This window comes from Dendronephthya gigantea, unplaced genomic scaffold (genome assembly GCF_004324835.1).
Source record: "Dendronephthya gigantea isolate DGI-Jeju-01 unplaced genomic scaffold, DenGig_1.0 000136F, whole genome shotgun sequence".
In the NCBI taxonomy this organism is placed as follows: domain Eukaryota; kingdom Metazoa; phylum Cnidaria; class Anthozoa; order Malacalcyonacea; family Nephtheidae; genus Dendronephthya; species Dendronephthya gigantea.
In genome coordinates, this window is record NW_021163146.1 from 67477 (window position 1) to 83771 (window position 16295).

The following is a 16295-nucleotide window of genomic DNA, read 5'->3' on the forward strand; positions in this document are numbered from 1 at the left end:
AGGTCTAGGGCAACGACATTTTAGGGTTTTGTATATTTACTATATGTATTTAATAGTAAAAGTTGAAGGCCATTATGCTGAAAGTTAAATGCAAATTAGTATAAATGCAAATTATCATGTCGCAAATTTCTGGTAATGCATGTAATAATTAATCTCATTATCTCAACATCGTGAACCATTTTGTGTGAAACTGGATGCGCCTGATGATGTAAAAAAAGTAAATGAAACCATTTCAATTCCCCAAGTTCAACAACAAAGGAAAACAATGTTGTGATTTTGACAAATATGCTATGTTCAAGTCCAGATAAGATTTATTTTTCCACGAATCTCGTCTTTCGTAATTAATTTCGATAATAGTTGTTTTATCTCCGTAGAAAAGTTCGACTGTGTCAATGTTCATCAACGAAAGGATCCCTCAACGCCTCGTGAGCATAAGGTCTTTCATGAATTTTATGATTGATCAGCCTCGACACAAAATTTTGAGCTTTGCGATCACCAAGTTTCTTCAAATTAACAGAGTTCCCTTTTGATATATTTCTCATTCGATCAAACATGGAACCAAAAGGGTGTTCACCTTTAGTTAAGACGTAGAAAGCAATCATACCTGCGACCTGGACATCTGATTTCCTTTTGAAACGACTTTTTTCATCTTTCTCAATTGCTTGAGCTACTTCCGATGGCATCCATCCAGGAGTACCTTTGGCGAATGTTACAACTGTTGTTTCATCGTCATTCAAAATACGGCTTATTCCGAAGTCTGCCAATTTCATGTGACCTTCGATATCAACCAGGACGTTTGAAGGTTTTAAATCTCTGTGCAACTTTCCTTCACCATGAAGAAATTCAAGTCCTGATAGAATTTCTCTAGTCATTCGTGGACCATGCTCTTGTAGATGTTCAATACTGCATGCATGAACAAGTTCCCTCAAGTTTTCCTCGCAAAGATCAACAATAAGATACATGAACTCATTGCCAGAGTGAAAATAACGATAGCTCACTATAAATGGACAGTTTTTCGTTTCAATAAGACTCATAATTTCCTTTTCGTTTTCAACTGTTTTATCCTCACTTTGTGTTGTGTTTTCTTGTCTTGATCTAAATCTTAGATTCATTCGGATTGCAAAGTATATCTTTACTATAAGTTCTGATATTACAAAGAGAAGCTAGGCTATTTATAATACATACAAACCCGGAAGTAACTAGCCGTATGCCAGCCCCAAGGCTGTCAACTGGTTATGGGGCTTCGAGTTTCAACACGTTCGCTCTCATTTTATACTTTATTAATATAACGGTGCTATATACAAATACAAGAATACACAGGAGTTACACGATATTCCTCGAGTTACATATTACAAGATAAAGACATAAAAACATTAACAGCTACTTACAAATATCTGTGATGGCTCTCTGGTGTCTGGCGAAAAAACGTTATAGATAAACTAACTATGACAACAGGCCTTCGAAAATGTCAATCCTTACCGCGTGCTTCACAAACGGGCCTTATAAAGCTCATAACCCGGAAGTTCGTCAGCCGGAAGTGACACGGCTGTAACATGGCTCCCCAAAATGTTCACTTAGTACATTTTCTAACTATAAAATATCAATAACCTATATTATCTAATGGTTGTATACAGAACTGTCAACTCAGTAAAGTTTAATGCTCCTTGGCGGGGAAGTTCCTTTCGGTCTCTACTTAATCTACTGTTTCTAATAACATTGTCAACTTGTGAATTGGTCGTTCGAAAAAACTCAAGTCATTCTTCCTTTTCCCGTTCTTGTCCAAATTGCTTGTTGCCTTTTGGATTTCGACCTTTCGAACCAAACCGTCATCACTAGGGTAGGTTTTGGTTACTTTTGCTAACGGCCATTGATTTCTCGGAAGATCTTCGTCTTTGTCGATAACGATATCACCAACCTTCAGGTTCCGTTTAGGATTTTGCCACTTCTTTCTGACTTGCAAGCTTTGGAGGTACTCGCGTCTCCACCTCTGCCAGAATTGATTTGCTAAGAATTGGACCCGCTTCCATCTCTTACGGCTGTAGACATCAGGTCGGCTGAACTGTCCTGGAGGAGGTAGTACGACTTTTGATTTCAGCGTAAGTAGTTGTATAGGTGTAATAGGTTCTGGACTGTCCGGGTCGGAGACATCTGCCGTTAATGGACGAGAGTTAACTATGTTTTCTGTTTCTGCGAAGAGCGTGCGTAGGGTCTCGTCGTCGAGTTGGTCACCGAGTTCAGTCATGATAGCTGAGATGACTGATCTGACTGTCCTTATCTGTCGTTCCCACACACCTCCCATATGCGACGAGTGGGGAACATTCATAATCCAATCACAATTCTTAGTCAGAAGGAATTGACGGACGTGGTCTTGGTTCATCTCGTTCCATGCTTGCGCCAACTCTCCTTTTGCTCCGATGAAGTTGGTTCCTCTATCCGATCTGAGCTGTCGGACGTTTCCGCGTCTACTTATGAACCGTCTTAATGCACAAATAAAACTGTCCGTGTCCATAGAGTTCAACGTTTCCAGGTGTATAGCTCGTGAGGCCATACAGGTGAATATAATTCCGTATCGTTTTACACTCTTTCTGCCTTCTCTAATATGCCAGGGGCCAAAGGCGTCTACTCCGACATAGGTGAATGGAGCTGTTTCTTTCATGCGGTCAAATGGGAGATCGGCCATCTTTTGAGTTTCAGATGTACCTCGTTGTTTGCGACACTTCACACATTTATTTATGACGTTTGATACTGTGGCTCGACCATGGATTATCCAATAGCCAGCATGTCGAATCTCATTCAAAGTCAAGAGACGACCTTGATGTTGAACTGCTTCATGGTGGTGTCGTATGACCAGTTCGGTAAGGTGGCTCCTTTTTGGAAGGACAACTGGGTGCTTCTCTTGAAATGAGACCTCAGCTCGTTTAATCCGTCCTCCAACTCGAATAATGCCTTGTTGGTCTACGAACGGATCTAGACGGTGTAGTGAACTGAAGTGCTTAAGCGTCTGGTTTCTTTTTCTAGTTTCTACGTTATTTTTAAACTGACCGTCTTTTAGACTCTGTAAGACGGCCATTTCTTCGTGGAAATGATGCTGTTGGATATTTCTTATGAGAATATGCTCTGCCTGTTCCAAATCTTCAACTAGAACAGACGTAGACAAACCTTTTCCGAGGACATCTGGCTCTTGACCTCTTCTTTTCTGAGATACTCTGGTTCGGAGTATATTGACGTACTTAGTCGCTAAGGCTATCGCACGTTTTAGCTTAAACCACGACGAGAAACGATTCAGGATGGCCATGTCCAAGGGTCTTTCTTGTGAGTTCACATGAACCGCATGGACTGTGACTTTTCTGACTTCTGGGTCGTTCTCATTAAGGAGAGGCGAACAGCTGGTATGCTCAGGTAGTTCTGTTTGCCATAAGAATTCTGGACCGTTTAGCCAGGTGGGAGTATCTAATAATTCTTTTGGTGTGGCGGATCTGGAAGCGATGTCGGCTGGGTTTTCTTTGCCTCTCACATGGTGCCACGACTGTGGGGACGTTTTGCTTCTTATAGCTTGTACTCTGTTTCCTACGTAGACGTGGAAGCGGCGGGCATCATTTTGGATATATCCAAGGACGACTGTTGAATCACTATAGTAGGTGTTGGCGTCCACGTCATAATCTAGATCCCTCGAAAGTTGTTGTGTAACGTTCACAGAAATAACAGCAGCTGTGAGTTCAAGTCTGGGTATGGACACGAGTTTCAGAGGGGCAACTCGCGCTTTGGCCGTCAAAAACGAGACATGGACTTGATCTTTATCGTTAACCAGTCTCATGTAAGAAACTTGTCCTACTGCAGACTGACTGGCATCGGCGAAGCTGTGTATCTCAGTAGACTTTATTTCTCCGAAACTTGGTGGTTTCAAACACCGGCGGGTTTCCATTTTCTCTAAATCTTTCAAATCTGCTCTCCATTTTTCCCAACGAGGGCGAATCTCTTCCGACACGAGCTCATCCCAATCCGCCTTTTGTTGAACTAGTTCTCTTAAGATCAGTTTTCCAGTGAGAATCACTGGACATACGATTCCCAATGGGTCGTAAACGGAACTGACTGTACTCAAAATCCCGCGGCGTGTAAAGGGTTTGTCCTTTAACGTTATTCTAAATTGGAACGTGTCCGACTCTATACACCAATACGTCCCGAGCGATCGTTGAATCGGGAGGGTATCGTGACGTAAATCGAGGTCTTTTATCTCCTTGGCGCGGTCCTCGGCTGGAACGGCTTCCAGGACGTCAATGGAATTACTGGCGAACTTATGAAGGCGAAGTCCCGCTTTTGCACACATTGCTTGCGATTTCGTGATAAGATTGACGGCGTCTTCTATTGTCTTGACTGATTTTAAACCATCGTCGACATAGAAATCATTTCGTACGAAATTCGCAACCTCTTCTCCGAATTCACTTTCGCCGTCTTGCGCTGTTTTGCGAAGACCAAAGTTCGCACATCCTGGGCTGGATACTGCTCCGAACAGATGCACTTTCATACGATACGTTACGATGGGCTTTGTCACGTCTCCTTCTTGAAACCACAAAAAACGAAGGTAATCTCTGTGCTCTTCAGCTACCATAAAATTATGGAACATCTGCTCTACGTCGCACGTCACAGCAATTTCTTCCTGTCGAAATCTATTGAGCACTCCTGTAAGCTTATTCATCAGATCTGGTCCTTGAAGGAGGTGTTTATTGAGGCTTTCTTGTTGAAACGTATCGCTGCAGTCAAAAACAACTCGGATTTGATCTGGTTTCTGGTGGTGGTAAATTGGAAAGTGAGGAAGGTACCATGTTCGTCTTGGCTGGGATTCGGATGCACTGTCTTCGATTCTGCTTGCATGTCCCTTGGTAATTATTTTTTTTATAAATTCTGCGTAGTCTTTAAACAACTTTGGATCCCTTTCGAACTTTCTCTTCAGAGACATCACTCTTTTGACACAATGTGGACGATTATCAGGTAGATGTGGGGGAGTTTCGTCTCTAAATGGGAGCGGCATTTCCCAGCGCCCTTCAGCATCTTTCTTGATTCCTTCTTCAAGGATTTGTAAGAACCTTCGATCTTCAATCGAGTGAATTGTGTTGTCTCCTTGCTCCGCCTTTCTTTCGGAGTAGTCGAGTTCCATCATTCGTTGGACATCCGAGGTCGTGTAGATTTCTTTGGCCATCAAACTGTCACGTATAACGATTCGATTAATCTTGAATGTCTCGTCGCTGTCGTTCCCCTCGGATCCTTTGCATACGTCACCTATTATTGTCCATCCCAGGTCGTAACGCTCCGCCCATGGCTCATCATCTTTCCCGTTTACTACTTCTCTGGTTTTCATTGCTTGTGGCACATTTCGGCCGATCAACAAGCCAATTTCCACTTTACGTTGTTCTGGTATAATTTCGCGATATCTTTTAGGTGGTTCCATTGACTGGCTGCTCTTCTCGTCGGAATGTCAGTATAATCTGCGGGGAGATCCTCTCGGGTATAGGCTGTGGGTAGACGTATCGATTTTTGGTGGTGATAATCTGAGACCACGAGGTCCTGTACACGACTACTTGCGATAAGTTGTTCCTTATTTAGGACTGTCGAGACTCTTATATTCGTAGGGGATGATTTGATTCCGAATCTCTCGAAGACAGACTGCTTAACAAGGACTGCGTTACTTTGATCGTCCAACAGGGCATAAGTAAGAACTTCTGTGTCCGGGACGGATGGATGACGAAGCCATACAAGTACGATCTTGGCACATGACTTGGTGGTTTGGTACGAGCCACAAACTCGGATGCAATGGGTGGTTGTTCTAGGTTCACTGGGATGGCGTTGTGGATCGTGTAAAGCTGTTGCATGCCTCTGGTTGCATGTCCCACACTCAGGTTTGTGTTGATCGCATTTTTTTGCAATATGATTCGTCGATTTTAGACAGTTAAAACATATTCGTTTTTCTCTCATGAAAGTTTTTCGCTGATCGAAGGTCAACGCAAGAAATTCTTTACAGTCGTTGAGAGAATGGTCGTCTTTCTGGCAATGGAAACAGGATATCTTCCGTTGGCTACGGTTTTGAGATTCTTCTTTGAATGATTCTGATTCTTCATTTCTATTTCCTTGGTTAACTCGAGTACCAAAGGATGTGATGTTCCTATTCGAATTATTTCTTTTTGTCCTTTGGTTGTCGAACTCCTTTCTTCGGCTGTCTTCTTGCTTCGTGATTCCACCAAATTCGGGCATGTTGACACGACGGGCAAGCGTTTTCATTGCTTCTACAAAACTCGAGAATGGAGGGAAACTTTCCTCGCCGTTGGTCTCTTTGTATTTCCACACCTTCCGTTTCCATTCGTTCTGTGCCCATCCAGGTAGTTTTTCTGTCAACTTCACAATTTCTCTGGAACAATCGAAGCACTTTAGGGCGGTGTACTTACTCATGGCCACCTCAACTTGGTTTAGGAAGTCGCTAAAATGCAGGAGTTCTCGGTTGTAGTCTCTCCCAATTTTAGGCCAATTCGTTAGCCTCTTGTCGATACTCGCGGTGAGAATGCTGGCATTGCCATACCGGTATTTCAGCTCTTCTCGGGCTCGACGATAAGCAGTGTCGGCATCATGGTGCAAGTCCTGATAATGTTCTACCATCTTCAGTGGTTCTCCTTTCAGAAACTGGCATAGATAATGCAACATGGTCTTGGAATCATGGGTGTTCGAGGCAACTAGGGCATCAAAGGAAGATTCCCAACGCAAAAATTCCATTTCATCACCTTCAAAAACCTTCGGTGTAAGTTTTGGCAGTCTCTGGAGGGATAGTGCTTCTAGAATAACTTTGTTGCTATCGCACAGCTGACTCTTTTCAGTCTCCAATGTAGGAGAATGAACTGTTTGTTCGTTGCTGGACACCAAGGTCTGTTGCAGTACTGGGGATGGACGTGTGCTATCTGGTTGAGGTCTGAAGGAGGGTACATTACAATTCATAGGTTTATCAGGTGCTGACCTAATTTGCTGAACTGGGTGGAGTGATGGGGTCACGCTATCTTGAGTTATTTTAGTCTTCAGGTTATTATTACTCGTGTACGACGTCAGAAGTTCCTTTTTCACAAATACGGGAATTTCTTCTTGGTCATTTTCGACTTGTTCATAAACTTCTACTTCCGCTTCTGCTTCAGCTAATTGTTGCCTCATTCTCAATTTCTCTAAGTGGGCTTCATGCTTGGCTAATAAATTTTTTTGTTCTATTATTTCCTCTTCTACTACCATTTTACTTCGGAGTGCGGCTACTTTAGCACGGGCTTCTAGCCTTTTCTCTTGGATAGAAGAGGTAGTACGAACAGAGGAAGTTATTGATTTTCTGTCTTCCGGTAATGACGACCGGGGATTAGGCGCCCGGATATTGTCGATTTCATATTTTTGCATATTTAGGTCTAACGAAGCTTTCACATTTTGCCAGTCGTTTAAAACGGTTTGACATTCTGTTATATAACTTTCACGCTGTTCAGGTTCGAGCAGTTTTAATAATTCGTCTAAGCCTCGATTGAATTCTTTAACTAGAGTCTCTAGTTGATCAATTTCGTCTCTAGTCTCTGCCTCTTCTAGCGTGCTTACTTGTGTTTTAGTCGAAGCCAATTTATCGACTAGACAACGCGTTGTTTGTTTGAATATATTTCTCTTCAGATTTAAGAGGTATTCTTTACCTTTTTGGCTTAGTGTTCTCTCTCTAGTGCTTCGACGATACTCAGTTACTTCTTCTGAACTCTTTTGATGTTTGTCGGTGCTTTCGTGGATGATTTCAATCGTATTTGTATTTTTGTTTGTCTTATCCAAGACAGGACTGTTTCGGCTGGTTGACTCTGTCATTGTCTGATCTGTCTGGGGATCCATAACGCTATTTCTAGCTGTTTTCAGTCGCTGCGTAGATATTTCACTATGCCAGCCCCAAGGCTGTCAACTGGTTATGGGGCTTCGAGTTTCAACACGTTCGCTCTCATTTTATACTTTATTAATATAACGGTGCTATATACAAATACAAGAATACACAGGAGTTACACGATATTCCTCGAGTTACATATTACAAGATAAAGACATAAAAACATTAACAGCTACTTACAAATATCTGTGATGGCTCTCTGGTGTCTGGCGAAAAAACGTTATAGATAAACTAACTATGACAACAGGCCTTCGAAAATGTCAATCCTTACCGCGTGCTTCACAAACGGGCCTTATAAAGCTCATAACCCGGAAGTTCGTCAGCCGGAAGTGACACGGCTGTAACAAGCCGGATGCGAGATATACAACATCCTCCTTTCTTAAAAGATATATATATATATATTTTTTTTTCTTTTCCTAAATTTTAAAAAACTTATGATCTAAAATACTTATGCTGAAATTGTCTTTATCAATTGTTCTACTTTATCTAATTTATTTTAATTCTATTTAATGATATTATCTACTTGTATATTATTCTGTCCGGCTTCTTTACTATGCGACCTGTCTCACATCACCCTGGTTGCCTCCACAGGCTGCACGATTTATCAGTTCAGGTGTCTTCTGTATATCAGGCTTGATTAACTGTCTATTCCTCCGTAACTGAACTCCGGATCCATCCTCTGTAATATAAGAACGAGGAGTTGGTCCAAAACCAACTACTCTCGCTGGACTCCACGTTTTGTTAACAGGGTCTTGAACTTGTACCGCTTGATTTTGAAAGAGATTTGGCTTCTCCTTCGAATCCCTGTTATATAGATTTACTTGTTTCTTTTGTTGTGTTAATAACAAGTCTCTGGTTTCGTACCGATCGCTTGGTGGATGAATCTTTACTGGTAATGTTGACTTGAACATTCTTCCATTTAGTAGCTCTGCTGGAGATTTGAGTGTTGTACTTAACGGGGGTAGAACGCAACGACAGTAATGCAAGACTAGGATCAGCTCCTGATTCCTTGCATTTCAACAGGATCTTCTTCACAGTTTGGACCTGTCTCTCAATGAAACCATGCCCCTTTGGGTAATGAGGTGACGAAGTGACTACTTTAAAACCATATCTCTTCGCTAGGTCTTGAAATTGGGCAGAAGTGAATTGAGATCCGTTATCACAAATGAGCGTTTCTGGTATGCCTTGCTCAGAAAATATCGATCTAACCACATTAACTACAGTGGTTGCTGTTAAATTATTTAATTTCTTCACAAATGGAAATTTCGAGTAATAGTCAGCAATAACAATGTACCAGAAATTATTTACCTTAAACAGGTCTGCGCTCACAGTATGCCATGGTCTTGGCGGTACTTCGCTTGGAATCATGGGTTCCTTTTGCTGTGAATTCTGGAATTTCTTGCAGGCACAACAGGACACCACCATACTCTCAATCTCTTTATATATACCGGGCCAATAAACGCAGGATTTTTAACGGAGTTTGCACTTCTCCATCCCTAAATGACCACTATGGATTTCTCGCATTATCTTCTGCCGGAGTGATTCTGGAACAATTATTCTACTGCCTAAGAATAGAAGTCCTTCTTGGATAGAAATGTCATCTCGGTTATTCCAGTAAGGCTTTACTGCTTGCTGTATTTTCTTTATGCTATCAGGCCACCCTTGTATAACTTGCTCGCTGAGTATTTGAAGAGTTCCATCTCTAGCAGTTTCTTCTTTTATCTGTTGGAGCTCGACAGGTGGAAATTCTACTAGATGATGAATTTTCACACGCATTCCTGGGATTTCGTCTCCCTTCCTTGGTGACAGTCTCGATAGGGTATCTGCCTGGCTTGTATTTGATGATACAACCGTATGGTTGCAATCGTACAAGCATTCTTTGAAGTCGAGGAGGTGCCATGTCGAGATTTTTCTTCTGGATCTGTTCCAAAGGACGATGATCACTTTCCACAACGAATTGCCTCCCATAAGTAAGTGTGGAATTTCTCACATCCATATATCACTGCCAATAACTCACGCTCGATGTTGGCGTACCTACTCTCAGCAGGGTTAAGGCTTTCGATGCAAACGCAATGGGCTTGTTCTCTTGTAATAGAACGGCTCCCAAGCCTTTACTTGATGCGTCTACTTGTAGCACAACTGACTTGCTTCTATCGTAGTAGGAAAGTGTAGTTTCTGTGCCTTTTTGACACTTGAGTATGTTAAAAGCTCTTGTATGTGACGGAGACCATTGGTAATCAACGTTATCCCGGATTAACTCTCTCAAAGGTGCCGTGTGACTCGCCAAGTTGGGCATAAATGGCGCTAAATAGTTGACCATTCCAAGGAACGTGTGAAGTTCTTTCTTATCTTTGGGTGGTTCCATGTTCTGTATGGCTATGACCTTCTCTGGATCAGGTTTGACTCCATTCGCGGTATATACCATACCAAAAAAACTGCATTCAGCGGTCTTGATGATGCATTTCTCTCGGTTGAGTTTGATGCCAGCCATTCTTGTACGTTTCCATTGCATCATGAAGATATAGATCGTGATTTGACTCATCTTGGCCATGGACTGTGATGTCGTCCGCAATCCCAGCAGCACCAAGACAGTTCCGATAGACTTCATCAATCTTGATTGGAAGACATCCTGGCTCATTCGAAGACCAAACGGCATTCTTAGGAATCTATATCGACCATTTGGTGTATTAAATGTGGTTAGATATGATGATTCATCATCTAACTTAACATTCCAGTATCCATTACGAGCGTCTAATTTGCTGAATATCTTAGCTCCAGCTAACTTTGGGGTGATTTCCTCTAAGGTGGGTGTTGGATAGTGGTCCCGCATAATTGCTTCGTTCAGGTCTTTGGGATCCAAACATATCCGAAGCCTTCCATTAGGCTTCTCCCTTATAACTATAGAATTTACCCACTCGGTTGGTTTTGTTACCTTTTCTATTACACCGCTCTTTTCCATCTCGTCAAGTTCGAAATTTAGTTTATCTACCAGCTCTAATGGTACTTTACGAGGCGCATGAATAACTGGTTTAACTTTAGGATCTAGGGTTATATGGTATGTGTAATCTTCAAAACATCCAACTGACCCATCAAAACATTCTGGATACATCTCGATCAGATTCTCTTTATCCTTTATACGAGGACGGTCTGTGATTGGCACAGAGGGTTTAATATAACTTCTAGACCGACTTTGTTGCTGATTTACTATCTTTGCTTGATCCGCAAATCTAATACTCTTAGTGGACTTAACTTTCTCTTCACTAGGCCCCTGGGCAACACCTTGAGGGATGTTTCTTCCTTGTACCACTTTTGTTTCCAGCGCACAATGGAGTGAAACCAGTCCAAGGGCTCTACACGCTTTTATTCCCAATATAGCTGGACCTACTGCATCAGTTACATAAAAAACACAATTAAATTTTCCCCTTTTGTGCTGACATGGTATTAGTACTTTTCCAAATTGGGTAATCTCATATCCCCCATACGCAGTTAAGATAACCTCACTTCTTTGTAGAGCACCGTCCCTGGGCATCCCTTCTGCATTAATGAAGGAATGTTTAAAGTTCTCCAGGAACGACTACCACGAACACACACAACCCTAGCGCGAAGAAGAGCGAAAGCTATCTTCTTACGTAACCAGTTGAGAACTATGGAGGAACTAAAGTTCTTTTTCTCAGCCAGTTTGCCTGCTAGGAACGAGAGGAAGTGAGAAGTCTCCCTTCCACATCCACCATAGGCACTAAAAACGACTGGGGTGAAGGAGCCATGTTCAACTTCAACAATTCTTTGATTATAATGACGTTTCTTCTCACGTTCGTTGGCGTTAAACGAGCTGGTAAGAGTCTGGCGGCGATGTGTCGAAGCGTAAGGATTAAACACCCTGTCATCAAAAAATGCTTTTTCACATCTCTGCCAGAAACCTCTCGCAGCTATGTCCACTCTAGCATCATCGGCAGAATTAGCACTGGATGGAAGTACTTCGCCAGTTAAAGGAGCAAGAGCAGGTTCAGTAGAAACGTCATAGGCCACGTCGTCTATGGCAGAAGCGAGAAGGTCACGGATTTCGTCATGTCGTCGATGAATAAAACCTCCTTTCAGGCACGACAAGGCATGGTCCACGGTGAAAGATTTTCCACAAGCGCAGAAGGATGGAAGGCGCTTCAATGTCCACCGATAACGCATATAGATTGCGTCAAAGAACTCTGGTTTCGTGAAGACATACCCTTCATTAGCAAGTGGCAGTGCTGTCAACCAAGCTGAGGATCCCTTCAACTGGGCTAGATCATTTGCTCGAATTTGCTCTTCACTCATACTTGATCTCAAGTTCTGCAAGACCAGCTTGTTTTGGGCATGTCGATGATTAATTATCTCACGGCGCAAATCGTAGATGGATGCTCCATTTTCATTTGCTGGAGCGTCATCATTCTGATGGACGATCTTGCTTGAGAGATTTTGACAGATGGTCTTTGAGTTCTCATTTTCTTCATCGCACAGGTCGGAGAAGATAGGTATTCCAAGACCCCCCATTCTCGTCGGCAGTGACAGTAACTTCCTCTCATGGATGGAAACACTACGGTTGTCTAGGAGCGCTGGCAGGAGCTTCAGGCTGATGGAATCATCTACCACTCGCATCGCAGTCTTGATACCTGGAACAGTGCGTATTCTTTGTTTGCAATCACGTGATCTACGGAAATTTGATTTTCATCTGACGGGCAAGTTTAACAAATATGGCGGCTGTTGTGTGCTTTGGGAGATATTTTAAAATCCAAAATGCCGGATTGCTGTTCGGTTTATCTATGTACCAACCGCTCGAACAAGAACAGGGATAAACGCTTCTTCAGAATACCTAAAGAAATCTCGCACAGAGGAGACAAAACAAGAGATATTTCAAAAAGACGTCGAGCTAAATGGCTTGCCAACCTGTCGTTGGTGACGAAAGGAGTTGAGTCTCGACATGCTCGTGTATGCAGCGACCATTTTGTTAAAGGTATTATAGCCCATAAATCTAGTTCATCAGTTGTTATATTTACTAGTGTAATTGCTTGTACACAACTCTTCTCATCTGATGTTTAATGAAGGTATATTAAAATACTTATATATAGTTACTGTATTATGTGTACTTGTCATTGGAAATCCTACTCCCCCTACCCTGGAGAAATGTAGAGAATTAGCCTTTTTGTAAGTTTTCCAATGACAAGTGCATTCTAAAAGCTACAAAAGCACTCCTTTCCAGGTTATCCAAGTGAACTATTTGATGAAGAAGATATTGATTGGGCACCAACAATTAACCTTGGGCATCAAAAAGTGAAACCGACTTCAGAATGTGCTTTGAAAAGGCGGAAAAGAGCAGTTGAACGAGAAGAGAAGCGACAACAAAATCAGGCAGCCCTTGCTCTCCTGTCTCTCCAGAATCCTCCACTTCCAAAGGATGTTAATGACTTATCAAGTATGGGTACATACTGTTAATGCAAATGACATTAATATTTTACATTATGATTTTGTTAATTTTCTACGAGTATCTAATTTATATCATAATGTATACTTGAACAGATAAATCATTGGAAAATGTCACAGATCGTGATGGCCCAACTGTTGTACGCACGAAAGAATGCCAAACATATGTTACTGCTGAGTCGTTGGAAGAAAGAGATAAAGAATTGGCTGAGAAAAAGCTTGAGCTACTTGACTTACAGGCTAAGGTCTCACTTACTGGACTTTCGAAGGAGGAATTTGCAAAGAGTGAAGCAAAGACCAGATTTTATACAGGTATACCTAACTTTTTGGTACTGTTACAGGTGTTTAACCTTTGTGAAGCTTGGATATCTCACACTGACAGGTCAGCACTAACTAAATTTGAACAACTTATCTTGACTCTTATGAGACTAAAACTTAATCTTTCACTCCAAGACTTGGCATACAGATTTGGAATATCCACTGCGACAGCATCTAGAGTTTTCAAGAAATTGATATCTATTTTGCACTTGAGACTTCAGTTTCTGATTGAATGGCCTGAGAGAGAAATACTTAGGGCTACAATGCCCATGGATTTCAGAAACACTTTTGGAAACCAAATAGCTGTAATAATAGATTGCTTCGAAGTATTTGTAGAGAGACCATCTAACTTATTAGCCCGTGCTCAAAGTTGGTCAAACTATAAGCACCACAATACTGTCAAATTTCTTATCGGTATTGCACCTCAAGGATATATTACCTTCATATCAGATGCTTGGGGAGGAAGAGTTAGTGACAAACATCTAACAGAGAAAAGCAAAATTCTTCAAAATCTTCTCCCAGGTGATGTTGTACTAGCAGATCGTGGATTCAACATTGAAGAGAATGTTGGGCTCTACTGTGCCTCTCTTAAAATACCAGCCTTCACAAAAGGAAAGTCACAACTAACACCTTTTGAAGTGGAAGAAACCCGAAAGATAGCTCATGTCCGCATACATGTGGAAAGAGTTATTGGGTTAGTAAGGCGCAAGTTTCAAGTCCTTCAAAGTAGAGCAATGCCCACCGAATTTTTGCACACACAGCCTGGAGAACAACATTCATTGATTGACAAGATTGGAGTTGTATGTTGTGCTCTGACAAACCTATGTCAATCTGTGGTTCCATTGGAGTAAGAATTATTAATGAAAATCTACCTTATGTAAATAATTATATTAAAAATATTTAGCAGTGTTGATATAACTTAAATATTCAAGAGTTATACTGTAAGTTAAATTTAATTATTTAAGAATATTAAACATACATTTGTATTTATAAATTTGTGTACAAAATGATTACAAATCTTAAGTTATTGTGATATTTACTCCTCAGAATTTTTTAGCTCAAGGGCAGAAAATGGTTTAGAGAAAAATCTCCCTAATACTTCTGGCAGGATACACTTTCTAAAGAACAACTCTGCCTTAGGTACAACACTATCCCAAAATACAATATCTGGTAGGACTCGTTCTATGTAAATGTCATTCTCATTCCATACTATAAAATCACAATAATCAATTTCCATAATGTGAATTTGTGCTTGAATTTGAAAGTAATAGGCATGGTTCTTGTCCAGCTGTATACCAGTTTCACTTTTGACCAGACAGAATCCCTTGTCACCTGCACAATCTACCAGGTTTTCCTTCTCCTTCTTGCAAAATGGACACTATACAGTGAGTGAAAAGATTGGAGTGATTTACATTAGAGAGGGTGACCTTACAATGTATTCAACCATCCCTAATGTATATATGCTTTTAAAAGAATGAGTTGTATACCTTTATTTCACATGCTCCAATACCACAACAATCACACATGACCACCCCATCTGGTGTTGCACCCATAAATGACCATTTAAGGTTCACTCTTAACCCACTTTCACATACTGAAAATGTTTCATGTTGTTGGCACATGACACTTTCATACTTTTTCCTTGCAATACCCTCATGATTGCAACCATATCTAAAGGAATAAAATGCAAAATTATCAAAATATAAAATCAATACATTACAATAAAAAATTCTTGTTCTGCAAATAGTTATACCTGGTAGCTTCACTTGAAAACCTATATGCTTCTGGATAGCATATAGACTTAATCAACGACTTTGATGGTTTTTCTGGATTTGTTCGGACAACAGATTTAAGTCTTGATGCTGTGATTCGACCAGCTCTATGTGTAAACCATAGTTTTGAGTTGCTTTGCCTCCTGGTTTCTGCTTCTAAGACAGCTACTTGTTTTGCTGTTATTTTTAATGTTAGCTTCTGGCATTCATTCATTAATTGGTTGTGGTCAAGTTTTAATGATTCTTCTGATCCATAGCTCATAATAGGCTTTGGTAATACCTCAGTGGCTGACATAGGTATAAATGAGGAATAATAGAGTCGTTTTGACATTAAACAGGCACTTTTGGGAAAGTTCTTATTCAGGGTTTTAAAGAACATGGTATTCCATTGATCCATGTGCAACTGTGGGGCATGGTGGCTTTGGTTGTTGTATTGTAGGGGATGACTTTCCACACATAGCATTATCCATCTTTTGTTTTTTTGCCTTTGCTGAGGATAGGTCCATTGTTTTGACTGATGCAGGTTCGATCTGCAGAAAAACATACAATACAGCTTAGTACTATTCATGTGCACTGCATATATAATGGCAATTTGTTATTTAATCTACATGCACTTCTCTAACACTATAATAATAATATTGCTGTTATGAAGCAAACCTTTTTCATAGGTGCTGGCATCAACCACTTGCTTTTTCCATCGTACAGGTAATAGTTTCACGTGTCCGCACTGCTGTTTCAATGAAATATAGCACTGCTCCTACATGAGAGCAAGACTCTGCCAATCTATATATGAAACAAATGTTTTAACCTTGTGTTTAATAATACACTAC

The 16295-nt window shown here is 41.0% G+C and overlaps 3 protein-coding genes across 4 annotated transcripts; 1 reads left to right on the forward strand and 2 right to left on the reverse strand.

The window, feature by feature from the left end:
- Nucleotides 1–1693: 1693 nt before the first annotated feature.
- On the reverse strand, nt 1694–7182 carry LOC114536441. Its single transcript, XM_028557800.1, has 2 exons — nt 5574–7182; nt 1694–5406 (listed from the first exon to the last, which is right to left on the reverse strand). Exons 1-2 carry the CDS (start codon nt 7180–7182, stop codon nt 1694–1696), a joined length of 5322 nt encoding a protein of 1773 aa, XP_028413601.1.
- A 5425-nt stretch (nt 7183–12607) lies between these two features.
- On the forward strand, nt 12608–14633 carry LOC114536464. 2 transcript variants are annotated; one of them, XM_028557826.1, is made up of 4 exons: nt 12608–12908; nt 13155–13367; nt 13472–13757; nt 13829–14616. In XM_028557826.1, exons 1-4 carry the CDS (start codon nt 12692–12694, stop codon nt 13869–13871), a joined length of 759 nt encoding a protein of 252 aa, XP_028413627.1. In that variant the 5' UTR covers nt 12608–12691; the 3' UTR covers nt 13872–14616. The 2 variants fall into 2 exon arrangements, with proteins under 2 accessions (XP_028413627.1, XP_028413626.1); XM_028557825.1 differs by having other exon boundaries at nt 12612–12908; nt 13472–14633.
- A 93-nt stretch (nt 14634–14726) lies between these two features.
- LOC114536465 lies at nt 14727–15829 on the reverse strand. Its single transcript, XM_028557827.1, has 3 exons — nt 15447–15829; nt 15181–15364; nt 14727–15071 (listed from the first exon to the last, which is right to left on the reverse strand). Exons 1-3 carry the CDS (start codon nt 15794–15796, stop codon nt 14730–14732), a joined length of 876 nt encoding a protein of 291 aa, XP_028413628.1. The 5' UTR covers nt 15797–15829; the 3' UTR covers nt 14727–14729.
- Nucleotides 15830–16295: the final 466 nt, after the last annotated feature.

Bases quoted from the DNA above. Each gene is read 5' to 3' on its own strand.
- LOC114536465 (XM_028557827.1), bottom strand. From the start codon at position 15,796: ATGTCAAAACGACTCTATTATTCCTCATTTATACCTATGTCAGCCACT. The intron at 15,365-15,446 runs GTATAACTATTT...TTATTCCTTTAG, and splicing joins TTTTCAAGTGAAGCTACCAG to ATATGGTTGCAATCATGAGG. The intron at 15,072-15,180 runs GTATACAACTCA...CTCACTGTATAG, and splicing joins TTGGAGCATGTGAAATAAAG to TGTCCATTTTGCAAGAAGGA.
- LOC114536464 (XM_028557825.1), top strand. From the start codon at position 12,692: ATGCCGGATTGCTGTTCGGTTTATCTATGTACCAACCGCTCGAACAAG. The intron at 12,909-13,154 runs GTATTATAGCCC...ACTCCTTTCCAG, and splicing joins CAGCGACCATTTTGTTAAAG to GTTATCCAAGTGAACTATTT. The intron at 13,368-13,471 runs GTATGGGTACAT...ATACTTGAACAG, and splicing joins GGATGTTAATGACTTATCAA to ATAAATCATTGGAAAATGTC.
- LOC114536441 (XM_028557800.1), bottom strand. From the start codon at position 7,182: ATGAGGCAACAATTAGCTGAAGCAGAAGCGGAAGTAGAAGTTTATGAA. The intron at 5,407-5,573 runs GTAGTCGTGTAC...AAATTATACCAG, and splicing joins TAAGGAACAACTTATCGCAA to AACAACGTAAAGTGGAAATT.